The sequence below is a fragment of the Epinephelus fuscoguttatus genome, linkage group LG12 (genome assembly GCF_011397635.1).
Source record: "Epinephelus fuscoguttatus linkage group LG12, E.fuscoguttatus.final_Chr_v1".
In the NCBI taxonomy this organism is placed as follows: domain Eukaryota; kingdom Metazoa; phylum Chordata; class Actinopteri; order Perciformes; family Serranidae; genus Epinephelus; species Epinephelus fuscoguttatus.
Window position 1 is genome coordinate 40628300 of NC_064763.1, and position 18070 is coordinate 40646369.

Genomic DNA, 18070 nt, shown 5'->3' on the forward strand with positions numbered 1-18070 from the left:
ACGCCCGGGATCGAACTGGCAACCCTCTTGCTGTGAGGCGAGAGTGCTAACCACCACACCACCGTGCCGCCCAGAATATAATATTTTCTGGAAAATAAATTAAGAAATTGTTATTTCAGTGAATTTAATACCAAACAAATCAAAGTACTTTATTGCACTGATTCAAAAATCAAATAACTGTTCATATAGTTTTGGTATAACTGCACAAATTTTTTCCTCTTGGTGGTTTCTTTATTCTGTATTCTATATTTCTCTCTCTTTTTACAAATTAAAATGATTTTTTTTTCTCTTTGACTGTTTTATGGTTGATTCAACATTGTCTAATCTCTCATAATATAACTTTTACAACACTGATGTTCATGTCCATGCATTAGATTCACTACAGACAAATAACTCACACCACCTATTATTAGAAAAATGTCCTTTTATTTCCCATTTGAAACAAACAGCAGTGAGATTTTTAGCACCTAAAGAAAAACAATTTTAAAGAAGACCAAAACATAACTCTGGTTAGCAGGTTCAAGTAATAAAATTCATGATCTCACCACTCCTCTCATCTTCCTCTGATATTGTCCACCTCTGTCTGACTCTTTCTTATCTTTGTTTTACAACAAGTAGATTTTTAGGATAACTGTAACGGTCAAAGCTTGTAGCAACAAAATGAAATTAAAGCTGCAGTGTTGCATCAGCACCTCAGGCAATGATGTGAGTTTTGCTGCACAAAAAGTTTCCCTGTTCTCACTGCAGCAGGACGGTGAACGGAGCACCAGCAAGTTCCAGAACTTCACTGCAGCTGAGAAAACAAAACCACTTAATGCACATAAAAGCACTTAAAGCTCGACTGCACTGTGCAGTTACAGCTGACAGAAAAAGCTGCTTCCTCTTCCTCCAAAATAGAAGACGACTGGTCGCTGCTGCCTTTGAGTAACAATACGTCCCTGCTCTGATTGGCCCGTTTGAAATAATCTTTCTTTCTTTCAAAAGGTGCATATTCATCAAAGAGTGCAAACACAAAAAAAACAATATTAAGTTTCCAGTTACCCATAAATCTATAATTCTGTAAATATAATCTGCTTATATACATATTTTCTGTTTTTAATGCCATCGACTGTCTCTGTCACCACAGCTGCTCATTAAATCTGATTTTCTGTGTGTCGTAACAAAACAGATGACAAAGAACTTCGAGTTTAAATTTGCATGATAAAAATTTCTGCTTTCCAAAAGTATATCAACTTTGTTTTACTCTGCTTCAGTGCATATTTATTTTTCTTTAGCATTTTAAATCTGTCTGGGGCCTAGACTCAACCACACGATCAAAAGAAAAACTGAGTCGAGTAAACAGGTGACAAAATTTCAACTGAACACTGAGTGTTAGATCCAAAAAAAAAAAAGAAATCTGCATTTGTCACCCTCAATGAGAAATGGTAAATATGGATAATGGAAAAACTAATAAATGACACAGAAATGATAACAAAACATAATTTAATACAAGTATAATTACCTCTATTTTAATTTATATAATTATTTGACAATCAATCACTTCTATTTCTGATCAAATCATGTTATTATCATTATTGTTGGAAATTAAGTCCACGCTGCATTTCCCTGAAATCACCTGTCAATCAAACACTTTGAACGAGCATGTCTTTTTAATTGGCTCAAAGGTGCCCTGTGGAGTTTTCCTGTAAACAAGTAAAAGTCATGTTTAAAGTCAGTAATTGTCACCAAAACACACTCTGAATCCTTGAGGTCTAACCATAGACTGAAAAGATAATACATGTAGTTCCCGTGACGTCGCCCATTGGTTTGTGGACTCCCGTTTTGAAGCCTCACGTTTAGCACTTTGGACATCGCCATCTTGGACTTTTGGAGGCAGAGGTGACAATATCTGGACGAGAGGCTAGCACTGTGAAGAACGAGGGGTGGATCTGACTGAGAAGTCGAAGATACTATTGGCGGACAGCCTGTCAGTCAAAGCTGCCCGCCCTTAATTATGTGAAACTTTAAGCCTTGATAAAATGTAAATGGGTCTGTTATAGAAAAATTCACCCCCTGTACAGTTGTCACGACGGGTAAATTAGCTATAGAATCCAAACTGTTTTTGTACCAGGCTGTAAACATGTTTATTTCAGCTGTAAAGCTGGGCACTTTAAGACGGGGGGGCTATCGGGATTAGTCTGGGGCCGTTTAGTGGCCGTTTTGCTAAGGGACCAGAACCAGGGCGAGAGAGACAGGATGTGGAATTCGATGGATGCGCCTTTCCGTCAAAATAAAAGCACTAAGCTAATAAAAATGCGGTGAAACTTTTTAATTTAAAGAATATAATTTACAAGAAAAGCCCCAAGCCATTAAGTTAACTTTTTCTTTTATTGTATTTAATTGTATTACAAGTTACTGTCTATTTCAGTTGTCTCTTTTATTTAATAGGCACTTGATCCTAGTTTTGTTCATTATACCTGTAGTTTGTAGATGCATTTTTTCAGTAAAGTTTGGGGCGGTGGGGGCGGAAGAGAGAGGAAAACTGTGTGATGCTCGCCATGCAGCATGCTCTATCAACCACAACAACAACAATATGGTACTAAACCGGAGACGGAAATCGATGGTGCGTCAGAATTTAAAGTTTTACTTTGGTGAATTTGGTGAATTCCGGATCCGCTCTCTAGACCGGAACCAGAATCCAGACAAAATTCAAAGTGAATGGAAACCAGGCTCTTTGCCGTACGTGAAGAACCTGGTGACGCGAGGCTAATCGGGATTGACTCGTTTCTAGAGCCAGCCTCAAGTGGCCATTCACATAACTGCAGTTTTTGGCACTTCTGTGTTAACTTCATCTTCCAGCCCCAGAGTTTGCTGCTTGGGTCAACAAACATATTGAACGTATTTCTGTCCTCATAAAACATTTCCAAGTATTTTAAATCCTGCATGGTCTGAATGCATGTTTCAGGGCTTCAGTTTTCTTCTTCTCTGCCTTTAATGGCACTCAAGGAAAACAGCTCTGTGGCACTACAACAGGTCTAGACTCCACAGGGAACCTTTAATGATTCAAAAATATGACAGAGTTGGTAAAAGAAAATGAAAAAGGTCAGTGAAGTTTGACTCACTGCTGAGTTGCATAGCAGAAAAACTGAAATATATATTCTTATTATATTAAAAAATTTGGCTGGATGAGAAAACTGCAGACTTTAAAAACAGAAAAAGTCTTGTTTCATCTGCATCCTCTCTACTCTTTATTAGTCTTCCTCCTCATCCTCTTCATCGTCACCATCACTGTCCTCTAATAGTCGGGACTGTAGAGCCAGCCGCTGCGCCACAGCTGTTACCATGGCAGCGCCCTTCCCACTGCCATCCTCCGAGACGAGGAAGGTGATGTCACACTCGGGGGCGAGGAGGCGCACCGTCGCCTGGAGCTTATCACTGAAACTACAGGAGGAGAGCAGAGAGGAGAGACAAGAGAGAATATTCAGTGAGGACAAAAAAAAAAAAAGAAAGAGACAGAAGGAAAAATAAATATTTGACAATAGAATACATCGCACACTGTCATCAGGAGAAAATGTTTTAAATGCAACATAAGCTGCAGAAATGTGTCGTTAAAGACATGAAAGGAAATAATACCGAAGGATAGAGAAGTGACTTTAAATAGTGATTCATGGTATTTTCCTTTAGCATGCTGTTCTTCTCACAAAGACAGGAAGTGTGTTAATGTGTCAACACTGAGCACCACCTCCTATCTGTTCATACACACACACACACACATATAAATATGATTTCATGTCTCTATAAAACTGAGAAAGAAAGAAAAAAGAGGAAAAAACAACACGGACTTCCTCCTTTTGGTTTATTTGCATCGCTGCTGTTTTTCTCTCACCAGTGACTCAATGATGCTGTAGAAACCCACAAAGTAAAAAATGAGCTTGTTTTACTTATAAATGTGTGAACATCCCTGCTTTAGTTTATGCATCTTAATTTTTCAGTTACAGGAGAGTTTCTCAACGAGACCCGATGTCATTCTTCTGTAAAAATGTGATTTGTTGTTTTAAATAATGCTGGACAGCTGTTCATCAGGAGACGGAGGGTCCATGAACGCACCAACAGAGAGAGTTCTGTATAACCAAAAGTCAAAACAAAACCACATACTGGAAAACTACTCCCCTCCACCTCTTTATCTAATCTAACTTCTAAACTAATAACATACCAGAGTTTAGATATCTTAATATTCCTTCATCTTAAGCTGGTAACACCTAATTTTAAACCCCCTCAGCCGCATATAAACATTTATTAAATGGTCTAGAACACCCGCTAACCAAGGTGTCTACAGGCAATGGTTACTTAAATTTAATACTTTATAAGACAGTTTTTAAGATAATTTTTAACTGATTTTTGCACAAATCATCTTTTTCTTTTTTAACCTTAAGGTTAAGTAGTATATACTGTGTGGTCCCATGCAGAGGAAGGTTCTAGGTAGAAATACAGTTATTAGAGTGAGTTGAATTAATCTACATTTTGCCAGGTAAGTGCAAGTACACAGATTAAAGACAGCATTAGGTTCAGTGGTAGGTTTTAACATTAGAAATGTGGACTTTCACATAAACTCACAAAATAAATTAAAAGATGAACAAATTAAATTTGATAAAATGTTTGTGGCAATTAAAACCTCACACATTCAAATTAAAGACTATTCAATGATTTAAGGCCTAATAATTATAAAATTGAATTTAAAGGGATAGTGCACCCAAAAATGAAAATTCAGCCATTATCTGTTGATACCTGTTGATATACAATGTGAGTTATTTGACCAGCTTATAGTGCCTATTCTTTTATGTGGAAGTGAAGTCTGGGGATTTCATAAACTTGACCAAACTGAAATGCTTCACAGATCTTTCTTGAAACGTTCACTTAATGTTAATAAACGCACAGCAAATTGTATTATTTATGGAGAGTTTGGTCGAAATAGTTTAGATTTAAAGGTAAACATGAGAATGATTAACTTTTGGGTTCATTTAATTAGTCATGATACAGCAAAAATCTCTTTGTCTGTGTTTATTGTTTTCAAGACTTTGTATGATGACAGTATTTTTCAGTGTAAATGGATTTCCAAAGTTAAAAATATTCTTGATGATTGTGGTTTATCGTACTTACGGCATGACGCTGGACGGATGAACCCTAAGTATTTAAAATTAATGATTGAACGTAGATTATCTGACATGGAACTACAGAGATGGCATGAGAAATTGCAAAGTAACCCTTTATGTGATAGTTATACATTGTTTAAAACTAATTTCACTTTTGAACCTTATCTGATTATGTTAAGACCTGTCGAAAGAGTTTGTTTGTCTAAGTTTCGGTGTGGAAATCATATGTTACCGATCTCTGAGCGCAGGTATGATCGTGAAAATGTCCCCCGGAAATGTACTCTTTGTTTGACTGGCAATCGAGGAGACGAATATCATTATGTACTTGTGTGTTCTTTTTTTGATAAAGAGAGAAGAGAGTTGGTCGGACAGTTCTATAGAGCAAATCCAAATATTTATAAGTTTCAAAAGTTAATGTCATCTCGAAAAGTAAAGGTCTTGTCAAATTTGTTGAAACTTTTAAAGAAAATCTTGAATAGTTTCTCTTGATTTGCTTTGACTTGTATGTATGTACACAAATTCTGTTTTATTTATTTTGCTGTGCATTGGCTGCCGCCTGTCCTGATTTGTTAATGTTATTTTTTGTTGTTTGCCCCTTATATCTCAGGGAGGGGTCAAAAGGAATAAATAAATGAAATGAAATGAATCTACTCACCCATATGCCGAGGGAGGCTCAGGTGAAGTTTTAGAGTCCTCACATCACTTGCAGAGATCCAAGGGGAGAGGAGGTAGCAACACAACTCCACCTAATGGAGGCTGACGGCACCCCAGATTCAAACATCCACAAAATATCTCCATACTGCTCGTCCGTAGTGATCCAAGTGTCCTGAAGCCCTGACATAAAAAATTGTTAGGAAAAACTGCATCTGAACTCTGTTTTTAGCCTCATTGTAGCCTGTAGCTCTGACTGCTTCTGCGTACACTGCGCTCATGTGTGCGCGCGAGACCAGCAAAAGCACATGAACACATATGAAGGCGGTGCCCATGTCTCACGGTCTAGCGCAAGCATGCACATGTGAGCGCGGTGCACAGAGAGGCAGTCAGAGCTACAGGCTACAATGAGGCTAAAAACAGAGTTTAAATGACGTTTTCCAAACAACTTTTTATGTCGGGGCTTCAGGACACTTGGATCACTACGGACGAGCAGTATGGAGATATTTTGTGGTTTCAATTATGTGTTTTTGGACGTTTGAATCTGGGGCGCCGTCAGCCTCCATTAGGTGGAGTTGTGTTGCTACCTCCTCTCCCCTTGGATCTCTGCAAGTGATGTGAGGACTCTAAAACTTCACCTGAGCCTCCCTCGGCATATGGGTGAGTAGATAATGGCTGAATTTTCATTTTTGGGTGCACTCTTGTAGGTTTATATACGATTAAAGAAGGACCATTGTATTTTAATCCACTTTATTTTTGTATTATTTTTAATTGTCTCATTTTATTTGACTCATTGCAGTCCTGAAATGTTTTGTCACTTCTGTAACCATTTAAAGCACTCTGTAGCTTTCCTTTGAAAAGTACTGCAAAAATAAAGTTTGTTATTATTATGAATGATAGATTGTGGGAGATAAAGTACAGTTCATTCATTTTCTGTACCCACTTATCCTGTTAGAGGTAGCGCGGGGGGGGTTGGAGCCTATCCAAACTGACAATGAACAAGAGGCAGGGTAACCTGCATGTCTTTGAACTGTGGGAAGAAGCCGGAGTACATGGAGAAAACCCACACTGACACGGGGAGAACATGCAGACTCCTCACAGAAGGGCTCCCCCATCCCGAGCTTCGAACCCCAACCCCAGGTTCAAACCCGGAACCCTCATCATCCTTCTCATGGCATCTGTATATTGTTTATTCTCTTACGTGGGATGTTTTCTGTAGACCGTCCCGTCCACTCCCACGGTGGTCTTCAGGTGGTCCAACCCGCGGTTGACACGGATACGGGTGGCAAGGGTTGCCAGGGCAGCGGCGCAGAGTGCGGCGGAGCGCGTGGAGATGGTGTCGCAGATCAGACGCACCACATGGGAGTCGACGGAATCAAATTTCAAACCCATCTTGGTCAGAATATTCTGGGTGTTTTCCAGACCGCTGTCCTGGCTGAAACAGAGACACAGACAGGAAGTGAAGACAAATATATGTTGGTGATCATGTTTGCTGTCCGCTGTACAAAAGCCAGTCTCAAATAAAGGCGTAGTTCTGTCCTCAAGTGAGGTAAAGAAAGGCCTTGTCCTCTTTTTTTTATAATTTATGATATAATTTATAAAAATGAGTGCCCAATAATGTTACAAGAACCAATATAAATGATAAAAGTTTATAATAATGAGTTTCCTATTTAAAGAAATACAGATTGGATCACATTTCAGGGTCAGATCAGAGAGTTTACGGCTCCAGAGTTCAGTATTGAAACAACAGGCAAATCAAGAAGATCTTTCAGACACTTACTCCTCAATCTCAGACATGAACTTTGTCTCAAATGCTTCAGGAGTCAGCAGCGCCTCTGATGTCTGTCCCTTAAACAGCACCTTCTCCTCCGTCAGCCTCACCAGCAGCAGCCGAACGATTTCTCCCATATACATGCCGCTGATCATCTTCTCAAAGCTACGGGAGAAAACAAAGGGAAATACAATCTGATTTTAAAAACAGCACAAACACGTTGTTTGGCTGTTAGTTTCAGTGGGACTCGACCTTGACGACCCTGACTGTGGGAAGACAAAATCTGGGAGACATACACCAGGAAAAATGGAATTAATAAGCATTAGCAATACCATTTTTTAAGTCATAATGAATAATCACTAAAATGTGTCATGTTTGAAACTAGACATGTTTGAAGTCTAAGGAAGAGCTGAAGGCTCGAAACATCACTCAGCATTAAAATCTTTCTAACAGGAGCTGCCTGGTGTGCAGACTTGTTTGTTTTCTACTTTGCCAGATGTTTCTTTGGTCCAGCACCCACTCCAGCAGACACGGGGATGTGCGTCTTTTGCAACATTTGTCATGTTTCAAAAACCAACCGATCAGCTCTCACTTACAATTATTTTCACAATTGACTAATCTTTTTTTTTGTTACTTGATTGTTTAGTCTGTAAGATGTTGTGGTTTGTTTTCTTTTGTAAAGCCAACACTTAAAAAACCCTGAGAAAAGGAGCTCATCTTCACATGTGAGCAGCTGGAAGCAGAAAATATTTGGGGAAAAGCTTTGACAAATTATAGTCAATATATTATTAAAGGGCCAGTGTGTAAAATGGGTTGAAAACAGTGACATCAGTGGTCAAATTCTAGATTGCAGGGCTCACTCGCTCACCCCTCCCGTCGGGTAAATGACGGTGGCCTCGTAGGGACAAAAAGCCTTACGCAGACATGAGTTTTTCAGGAGTATGTTTATCTAGCGACGAGGTGAATATTTATTTAGAAATCTAAGCCATGTTACGATATTGTAATGAATCCCTCACGAGCAGGAGACCAGAGGAGCGTTCGGGAAAAAGGCCAGTTTATTTGAGCACTCCAAAACACACATACTTGTTTACCATACCAAGCAGGCACCCCCTTCCCTCTCTGCTCCGCCAATCTCCAGCCCGCACACTGACTGACAGCGTAGCCTGTAAACAGAGCTCAGCTGTTTATTTAGCCTAGCAACATCTCCGGACTATAGTAGCTGCAATGGACGACTTTGAACACGATTTTGAAGAGTTTCTTGTAGCGGACACAGACCCAGAGCCATACCTGTTTGAGCCGGAGCGTACAGATGAGGAACTCCATGTGTTTGATGCTGAGCGGGCGAGAAGAGACGCTGAATGCACAGAATGGGATTCGGTGCTACTGCTACCATTGTTGAGGAGATATATCATCAGGAGGAAAAGCGCCGCAGAGAGTGCATCACAAGGAGTGAAGCTGCGTCGTCTTTTCCTCGCAGATGACGGTTTGGGTTCATTCTCTCCTGTTGCGTGGTAAGTGTGGTCCATTCGCAAACTTTATAACTAAAAAACTTTTCACTACTCTCTATCGACGAACTACTAACACACTCTGCTGTTTCCTCCTCCTTCTTCCTTCCTTCCGCTGTCTTCGTTGGTTTATTTATACACGCGAAACACGTTCTCTGGCTGGCTGGATTGTCCACTCGGTCTGCCGTACATACATGGCGGCACAAGATGGCAACCTCTCTAAAGCAAGGCCCTTGCTCTATACATATATATATATATATAAAAAAGCACAATTATAAGGCTACGAAAACCAAACAAATTTTATTTTATAGCGATTATACACTTGTATAAACATATTAATGGGTAAAATATTCAGATTCAGATTCAGATTTGACAATAAACCATGCCAAATATTACACACTGGCCCTTTAAAACAATCTGTAAATTTGATTTGGATCAGTCGTTTAAACACTGAAAACATTTCCTAATGACTTGTCGTACGTACGTGTGGATGCCGGGGTTGATGGATGTCTCATCCACCACCAGGTCAAACTCTGTCAGGATGTCTTTCAGGGAGCCATCGTCCCCGAAGCCGCCCCACTCTGTGTTGATGCACATCCTCCCGTCCTCGCCCTCAGCACGCTTCACGTTCTTCATCTCCTCCATGTAGCAGGCATTGGTTCCCGTACCTGCAGAGAGATAGACGCACGATATAGGGTCAAGCTTATTAAATCAGGTTTGTACATGAGTTGTTTTTGAGGAGGACTCAGCTGCTGTCTACGCCACTTGAAACAAAGTAATGTTATCTAAGCATGTGGCAACTCCTGATATATCTGCAAGGGATTTCAACAGGGCTGGAGGAAGTACTCATATCTTTAACTAAAGTAACTTCTGAATGCAGGTCTTGTTAAAGAGTATCTCTACACTGTGATATTACTACCTTAATATAAAAACTAAACATACTCATGAAGAATGGCTCGTTTCAAAATAATGTATATTGAATATAATGGTTACACTTTACTTGAAGGTGTCTACATAAGAGTGACATGACACTGTCATAACTATGACATGACACGGTCATGAACCTGTCATGAACATTATGTACATGTCATAAACGTGTATGACTGCTGTCATTAAGTGCCATTCGTTTTTTGTCATGACAAGCTGACATTGTTTGGGTTGTCTTGATTATGACAACTTGACATTAATCAAAGTGACATTACCAGAAGTTGCCTTTGTCGTGACAAGTTGACATTAAATTTGTTTGGGGTGTCCTTATAATGACAACTTGATATTAACATAAAGACAACTTCTGGTGATGTCATCCTGGTTAATGTCAAGTTGTCATGCAAAGATACACGCAGCTACTTAAAGTTTTACTTATGCAAACAACATCTGGTATTGTCCAACCCCAGTTGTTACAAAATACTGTACATCCTATTTTGTAATGACAAACACAAATTGAACAATGAAAGCTACAAGCTAGAACTAGAATCACCGCCTCCTGGTTGTATGCCTCTGAAAACCCATCAAGTCGCACTTACAGTTTACATCCATGTCCATGAAAACATGGATGCTTCACACACATCTTCCCCCAGCAGCAAATACGATCTTTACAATCAGCACAGCTTCAAGGTGGACACCAAAATGTCTCCCCTTCTGTTCCTGAGATATGAAGCTGAATCATGGCCAGAAAAGTGTTTTTGCAGAACATTATGATGTCACAGTGATGTTGACCTTTGACCTTTTGGATATATAATGTCATCACTTCATCATTTTATCCTATTAGACATTTGTGTGAAGTTGTGTTCACTTCATTTCACTGTTCTATTAAGAATAATGTAAATGCTATGCATGATAAACTCTCCTGGATGAAAGTGGAGGAGAGATTAGCATGCAGCCTTATTTTGTATTTAAATAATATTTGTAATTCACGTAAACCCAGTAGCCTGTTTTCTCTACTAGTACCTACCAAGTTCACACATGATTATAATACCAGACAGGCCTTAAGCTGCCGTTTTAGACGACCTCGACCTAGAACAAATGCACTGAAAAGAACTGTATTATACAGAGCTATTGTATACTGGAATGGACTTCCGTACTATCTCATACTCAAGGGTAAGAAATCAGGATTTAAAAGGGAATTGAAAAAAGCTGTTTTGAGTAAAGAAATTAGGTTAAATTCAGTTTGACTGATGTCTGTAAAGCTGCAGAGTGTCTTATTTTGTGTTTTTAGTTTTAACTTGTAGAGACAGCTCTGAATGAGCTGGTCTCTGAATATGCGTTTGTGTATATGTGGGCATATACATGCGTATGTATGTGCTTCTACTATGTATGTATATACATGCGCTATGTGTGTGTATGCATGGTGCATCATATGTATGTATGTATATACTATATGTGCTTGTAGGAATTTGGGTGTATATGGGTGTATGTGTGTGTATGCACAGGTTATGTACACATATATTCAGATTTGTCTGTTCATCTAAGTATTTTTTTATTTTATGATCTTAGTTTCTTTATGGGAATAATTTCATTGCTTTTTGTTTGTTTTTTTTTAATTTTTTAAAAATTTTTTTTATTTGTGATCTCTATTTTGGGAACACTGTATAGGAACTGTTATTTGTCTTGCTTTTTAGGGACCCCAGGAAGAATAGTCGTCACCATGGTGACAACTAATAGGGAGAGAAAAATGATGAATCCGCACACCAAAATGAGCTCCCGTGCATTTTAATAGCGTGACGTTTCGAGCTCTACGCTCTTGCGTAGAGCTCATTTTGGTGTGTGGATTCATCATTTTTCTGTTCATTGTTGATTTTTTAGATCCAGCACCCAACCCAAACGGGCTTTTGGGGATGTGCGCGTCCTTTCTTCTGTTTTTGACAACTAATAGGGATCCATTAAACAATAAACAATAAACAATAAACAATAATTAGTGTTTGAATTCCTGAGTTATGGCCAAAAGCATGTCTTGTGAGGTCATGAACTTCAACCACCAAATTCTAATCAGTTCATTCTTGAGTTCGGGTGAATGTTGGTGCAAAATTTGAGGAAATTGCCTCAAGGTCTTCTTGAGACATCAACTTCACAAAATTAGACGGACCCAAGGTCACAGTGACCTTGGGTCCGTTGATCACCAACTTCTAATCAGTTCATTCTTATGTCTAAGTGATGGTTTGTTCCAAGTTTAATAAGATTCCATCAAGACGTTCGTGAGATATCGCATTTGCAAGAATGGCATGAACAAACAACCCAAAAACATGATGCCTCCAGCCACAGCTAACGCCAGCTAGGAGGCCTAAAAATAAACATGATGACAAAGACTTTGAAAAACATTATTTGTGCTTGATAAAACATGGTAATAACACCTGACATACATCTGGCTCTGCTGCAGAGTTATGACAGCTGCTTGTATGTTCCTTAGAAACAAATACACAGTAATCAAACCTTCGTGCTTGTTTTCCACCATCTATTATTTCAGTCTCTCCAACACACACACACACACACACACACACACACACACACACACACACACACACACACACACACACACATAGAGGGGTGGCGTAATCATTTCCTTTGAGACAACCATTTGCTTCATATTCCAGCGAGCTCTTAAACCAACCTAATTAGAGCAGAAGAAAGGAGACCTTTCACTGCTACAACATGACCCTCATCATGTCTAATGTGATCATGATGTCATGGAGCCACTGCTGTTCACCAGGTAAAGCACATAATGTCCGTTATGTAAGAAATCACATGTTCTGTGCGGCTCCATACCACCTGAGAGGATTCTGTTTCCCATGTTGTTAGAGTAACAGCCTCATGGGTCCACCAGATACTGTACCTGCAAGAAACAGGTATCTGCGGTATATTAAAGTATTATCCCAAACATCATGGTGACCATAGTGTCCTCTCACATACCTCCTCTTCTCAGTCCTTCTATGATCAGTCTACAGTGAGAGCCAAACATCACTTCCTGTCTAGCTTGCATAACTCGGTGAAATCTCTCATTCAGCTTATCTTTCATCGGTCTGTCTGAAACAATTGAGCGTGTTCCTGAAGTTTATTTTCTATATTTGCAGATACACTGGCTCCACTGTAGCTGCTGAAACGGTTTTGGTTTCAAAATACAGATTACTTGAAAATTAAAACAAACAAATACTACAGCTAGTTGCACTCTGTCCTGTTGTTATCACAGACGTGTCTGCGTTAACCAGAGACGCTCAACTTGCCAGTATACTGCAACGTTTAGCCTGCAAGAACCTATGGGATTATGGGAAATGGTGTTTTAAACTGAATAAATGACAGATTTTCTACAGCTATCATCCAGAGCGAAACACCCAAAGCAAGCCACACAGCATGCTGTTGAAAACGGCTCTGCTCTACAGCTGGTCTGAAGAAATAAATTCACCCAAAAACAATATAAACAGCATCTAGTACTCGCTTCCCTGGGCTCTCTATGGTCCCAGAAGAGTTTTCTATCTAATGGTGTTAAGGAGAGCAGACTCAAAATCAAAGGCATATCATATTTGGTAAAGTATTGCTAAACAAATCATTTTCAGATTATCTTTCTGTGGAACTTGTTTGGCTTAAAGTCTAGCGAAAATAATGTGTTTGGATTTCCATCAACCCACGAATGGATACAAGACACTGGGATTCAGAAGGTTTTTCAGACGTCTTACAACCTTTTTTGGTTGTCCTTTATTTGGCCTTTGTCAAAGTCTGTTTGCACAAATATGCGTTCATTTCTCGGGCACTCTGCTCTCTTTATAATTGAGAACTTTTTCTGGGACCGTATAAACGTTGTCAGGAGGTGAGTACTACATAGTTTTTGGATTAACTATCGCTTCAGTAATGCAGATGTTAATCTTATTAAATTTCTAGTCATATATTTTTTACACCAATGATCCTTGCCTATTAAAGAAAACCCTCCTGTAATTTGTGAGTGCTTTCTGTAACGCCTGGGCCACACTGTCTGTGAAAGCAGGGTGTATGTGTCACAGAACCCTTTTGACTTTTTTTCAGCATCCATGTTAACAGGTTAGAGCAGCCACACTGCCCAGGTAAGCAGAGTTGCTGGTGCTCTGCTGCAGAACATCTAGAGAAAAGGAGTCTTGCCTTTTTTTGTGAAAATGGTCCTCTGATAATCATACTGACATAATACCATCACTATAGATTCAATGTTTATCTGTCGGAGGCATGATAAAATATATTTACTTATAATTTCAACACCTCTCATTTTTGTTGCAAAATAAAAACCCTCTGACAAATTTCTGTAGAATCCTCTTGATTTGTTAATACGAGGCTTTTTATTATGACATATTTGTAATTGGGAAATACAGTTCTCATAGTTGCAGGCAGCTCTGCAGCAGTGCCGCAGCAGCAACGCTGTCTGTGTGAACACCGTGCACATGCGAGCTGCAGCAGTTCAGCAACGTAACCTCACAAATTGCTCGTGCAGGCAGTGTGGCCCAGGAGTGACAATGACTTTCAAAAAGCAAAACAAAAATCTTGTCACGTTCAGTTTAAGGTGCACTTTTGCTCTTGGTACTCTTATGCTAACTTTTATGTAGTTTGACTGAAGGAAGATTTCAAAAGCAAAACTTTTACTTTTAACATTGAACCTCTGCACTGTAGTTTGGCTACTTTTACTTAAAGGTGCACTGTGACTCTAATTCAATACACATTATGTCAAATTCAGCAAATATCTCCTCACGATCCGCCAGCTGTCCATTCTGTGTGTACACTGACAATAAATCCTGTGTTCATACAGCTGGGGCTTTGCAAATGGGAAACATATAGGTGGCTTGGAGTGAGCCACACAACACTATGCTGCTTCACATGTGCACAGGACAGAGGAAAGACCATGGGTGTATAAAGAGAAAGTTTCAGGTGCTAAAACGGAGCTGGTGAAGGAGCACTGACAGGAGGGGTGTATTTGTTGGGGTGTTGAGTATAAATATCACCAATCGTTCTCCAGAGTCACAGACTCCACCTTCACGTAAAAGATCTGACTGCTTCTTCTTTTCCTACAGATTCATGTCAGGTTTGTCTGAGGACATGCTTAAGTTGTTTACTCATTAAAATAAATGGTTACCGATGATCATGCCGATCTCACAGTTCTGGTCTCTGTAGCCGCAGCTCATCATTGTGCCCACTGTGTCGTTCACCATGGCAACTGAGCCTATATCATAGTCCTGCAGAGAGCGAGAGAGAGAGAGAGAGCGATAGACAGGTGTGTTTATGTGCTTCCTATTTATAATCTGTATACCAAATAACCTGCCTACACACACACACACACACACACACACAGTGCTACATCCATCTCTCAAAGAGAAACTGCAGTTACACATTACTTTCAATCAGAGTCTGAGCAAAGAAACAACAAACAAACAACAAGGAATTAGCTTTATTATGGATTAATCTACTAATTGTTTTATCCATTAATTAATGATCGTTTGGTGTGCTACAAATCTAAAAATAGTGAGCAATGCCGTCACAATTACCCAGAGCCCAAAGAAACACCCTCACAATATTTGTTTAATCCAACCAACAGTCTAAACCTCGACATTATTACAAATACAATTTATTTATTTAAATAATTATAAAGGAAAAGCAGCAAATTGTCATATTTGTGAAGGAGCAAAAAGGCGATGTTTAGCTTGAAAAATAACTTAAATTTCAGCTTTAGAAAGCATATGTATTCATAAGCTCTTCATATGTTTCGAATATAAAATCTTAATTTGTAAAGTAATTAATGCTGTCGCATAATTAGTGAAAAGAGTGCAATTTGTCCCTCTGAGATGAAGTGGAGTGGATGTAGAAAGGGGCATGGAAAAAAAAGGACACAAGCAAAGTATAAGTACCTCAAAATTATGGGGTCAGATCAGTCTCATAATGAATGAACTCACGCAGGGTTTTTCACGAATGCACATGCTCTGGTTCGCAGTTGCATTTCGGACTCACTAATGCACACGATCTGGTTCACAAATACAATGTTTAATGCAAACTTGATATATAAATTCGGAAATGCACACGCTCTGCTTCACAAATATTATTTTGAGGAACACTTGGAATATAAATTCACAGATCATGCGAATCACTGAATGTGCATTTACAAACTGCTTCTCATTTGTGAACCTCTCGACATTTGTGAGAGAAATCTGTGCGGTGAATTTTGAGACTACCCTGACGTCGCAGGTCAACGAACGTCACCATTGGCTGATAATATCAATTTTATGATTCTGACTGACAGGTTCATCAGTTAATCAGGTGTTCGGTTTCAGCCAATCGTATGGCTCCTTACATTTTCTCCACACTTTTAAACCAATCGCAGAGCTACTGAGCTACTGTTTGCAGTGTTCAAACGCTGGAAGAGACATGGATCAGTCTCAATCTGTAAGTAACACATTTATCTTATTATCCCCTCGTTGTAAATCATGCAATGTTATTTAATTATAATGAGTTGAAGCATTCTGCTTAGCCAAGTAACACGTTTGAATGAACATAATCTATGAATACACCCTATGTAAGGAGCCATACGATTGGCTGAAAGCGGCCACACCTGATTAACTGATGAATCTGTCAATCAGAATCATAAATTTGATTGACAGATTTATCAGCCAATGGTGACGTTCGTTGACCTGTGACATCAGGGTAGTCTCAAAATTCACCACACAGATTTCTCTCACAAATGTTGAGAGGTTCACAAATGAGAAGCAGTTTGTAAATGCATTCAGCGATTCGCATGATCTGTGAATTTATATTCCAAGTGTGCCTCAAAATAGTATTTGTGAAGCAGAGCGTGTGCATTTCCGAAGTTATATTACAGGTTTGCATGAATTTTTTTATTTGTGAACCAGAGCGTGTGCATTTGCAAAACAGATCGTGTGCATTACTGAGTCCGAAATACAACTGCAAACCAGAGCATGTGTATTCGTGAAAAACCCTGTGTGAGTTCACTCATTATGAGACTGATCTGACCCCATACAAATTGTACTTAAGTGCAGTACTTAGCATCAAGTATTAGTAGCATTAGTAGCATCAAATGTTCACATTTGAGAAGCTGAAACCAGACGACATAAAGTTTGAAAAATGACAATTAATACGTTATCAAAATAACTGCAAATTAATTTTCTGATTACTTGACTTATTGTGGCAGCTCTCATCATGACATTTCACTCCTGCACCCCTCGTGTTGCTTCACATCTCTTTTTCTTTTAAATCATCATATGAGTATTTTAGACTGACCCCTCTCCTGTGGATGGCGTCTTTCAGTAACTTCACCACGTCTTCGCCCTCCACTCCGGAGCAGTTGAAGCCTTTAGTCCAGCGGATCAGGATGCTCTGTGTGGAGAACATTTGATGTGAAAATGGGTTTCTTTCAAAAATCACTAAAAGTTCACACTGAGCGTCATGCAAGAACTTTTTCATCCTAAATCTTTTTGAACAATTTTTTTCTGTGAGGTTTGGTTAACCCTTACCCCGACTGAAACATGTAGTGTGTGTGTGTGTTTTCTCGTGTGAGTGTGTGTGTGAGACCTTGTCAATTTCTTTCTGTTCGCAGGGGAAAGAGAAGGTGAAGCCCAGAGGAAGAGTTAGTCCCTTCAGATCCTGAGAGACGAGAAAATCACCAAGACAGGCGGCGATGTGGTCGAACAGCTGGAGAGACAAATAGACAGACACATCTTTAACTCAAATATCTTAAACATCTTAAAAAATATACAAACATGGATAGTAAGGATATCTTTCTGGGTCCAAGGACTTTGATGTTGGCTATCTAGTTAGCTCCTTCAAGTCCCCGTCTGGCCCAAGTATGGAGCGTGGCCCAGTAGCTGGAAAGGTGCCAGTTTGCTTCCGAGCTCTGCCAAGCCCCCTCACTCTGACATCTCTCCATTTAATGCATGTATAGTTCCTGTTTGTGCATGTGTGTGTATTTCAGGCCTGTGTGTATATGACAACATCCTCTGGGATTAATGAAGTATATCTTCTTCCTCTTCTATCTGATCGAGTCGGATCAGATATTTACAGGT

General features: G+C 39.4%; 1 protein-coding gene across 1 annotated transcript in view; it reads right to left on the reverse strand.

Moving 5' to 3' along the window:
* Nucleotides 1-406: 406 nt before the first annotated feature.
* LOC125897900 (hexokinase-4-like) overlaps nt 407-18070 on the reverse strand; it is a 36390-nt gene continuing 18726 nt past the window's right edge. The window contains exons 6-12 of the mRNA XM_049591372.1: nt 17580-17699; nt 17289-17384; nt 15136-15235; nt 9541-9724; nt 7561-7716; nt 6982-7215; nt 407-3420 (exon numbers count right to left, since the gene is read on the reverse strand). Coding sequence (XP_049447329.1) covers nt 3231-3420; nt 6982-7215; nt 7561-7716; nt 9541-9724; nt 15136-15235; nt 17289-17384; nt 17580-17699 — 1080 coding nt within the window. The 3' untranslated portion in view covers nt 407-3230. The remainder of the gene's footprint in view (nt 3421-6981; nt 7216-7560; nt 7717-9540; nt 9725-15135; nt 15236-17288; nt 17385-17579; nt 17700-18070) is intronic.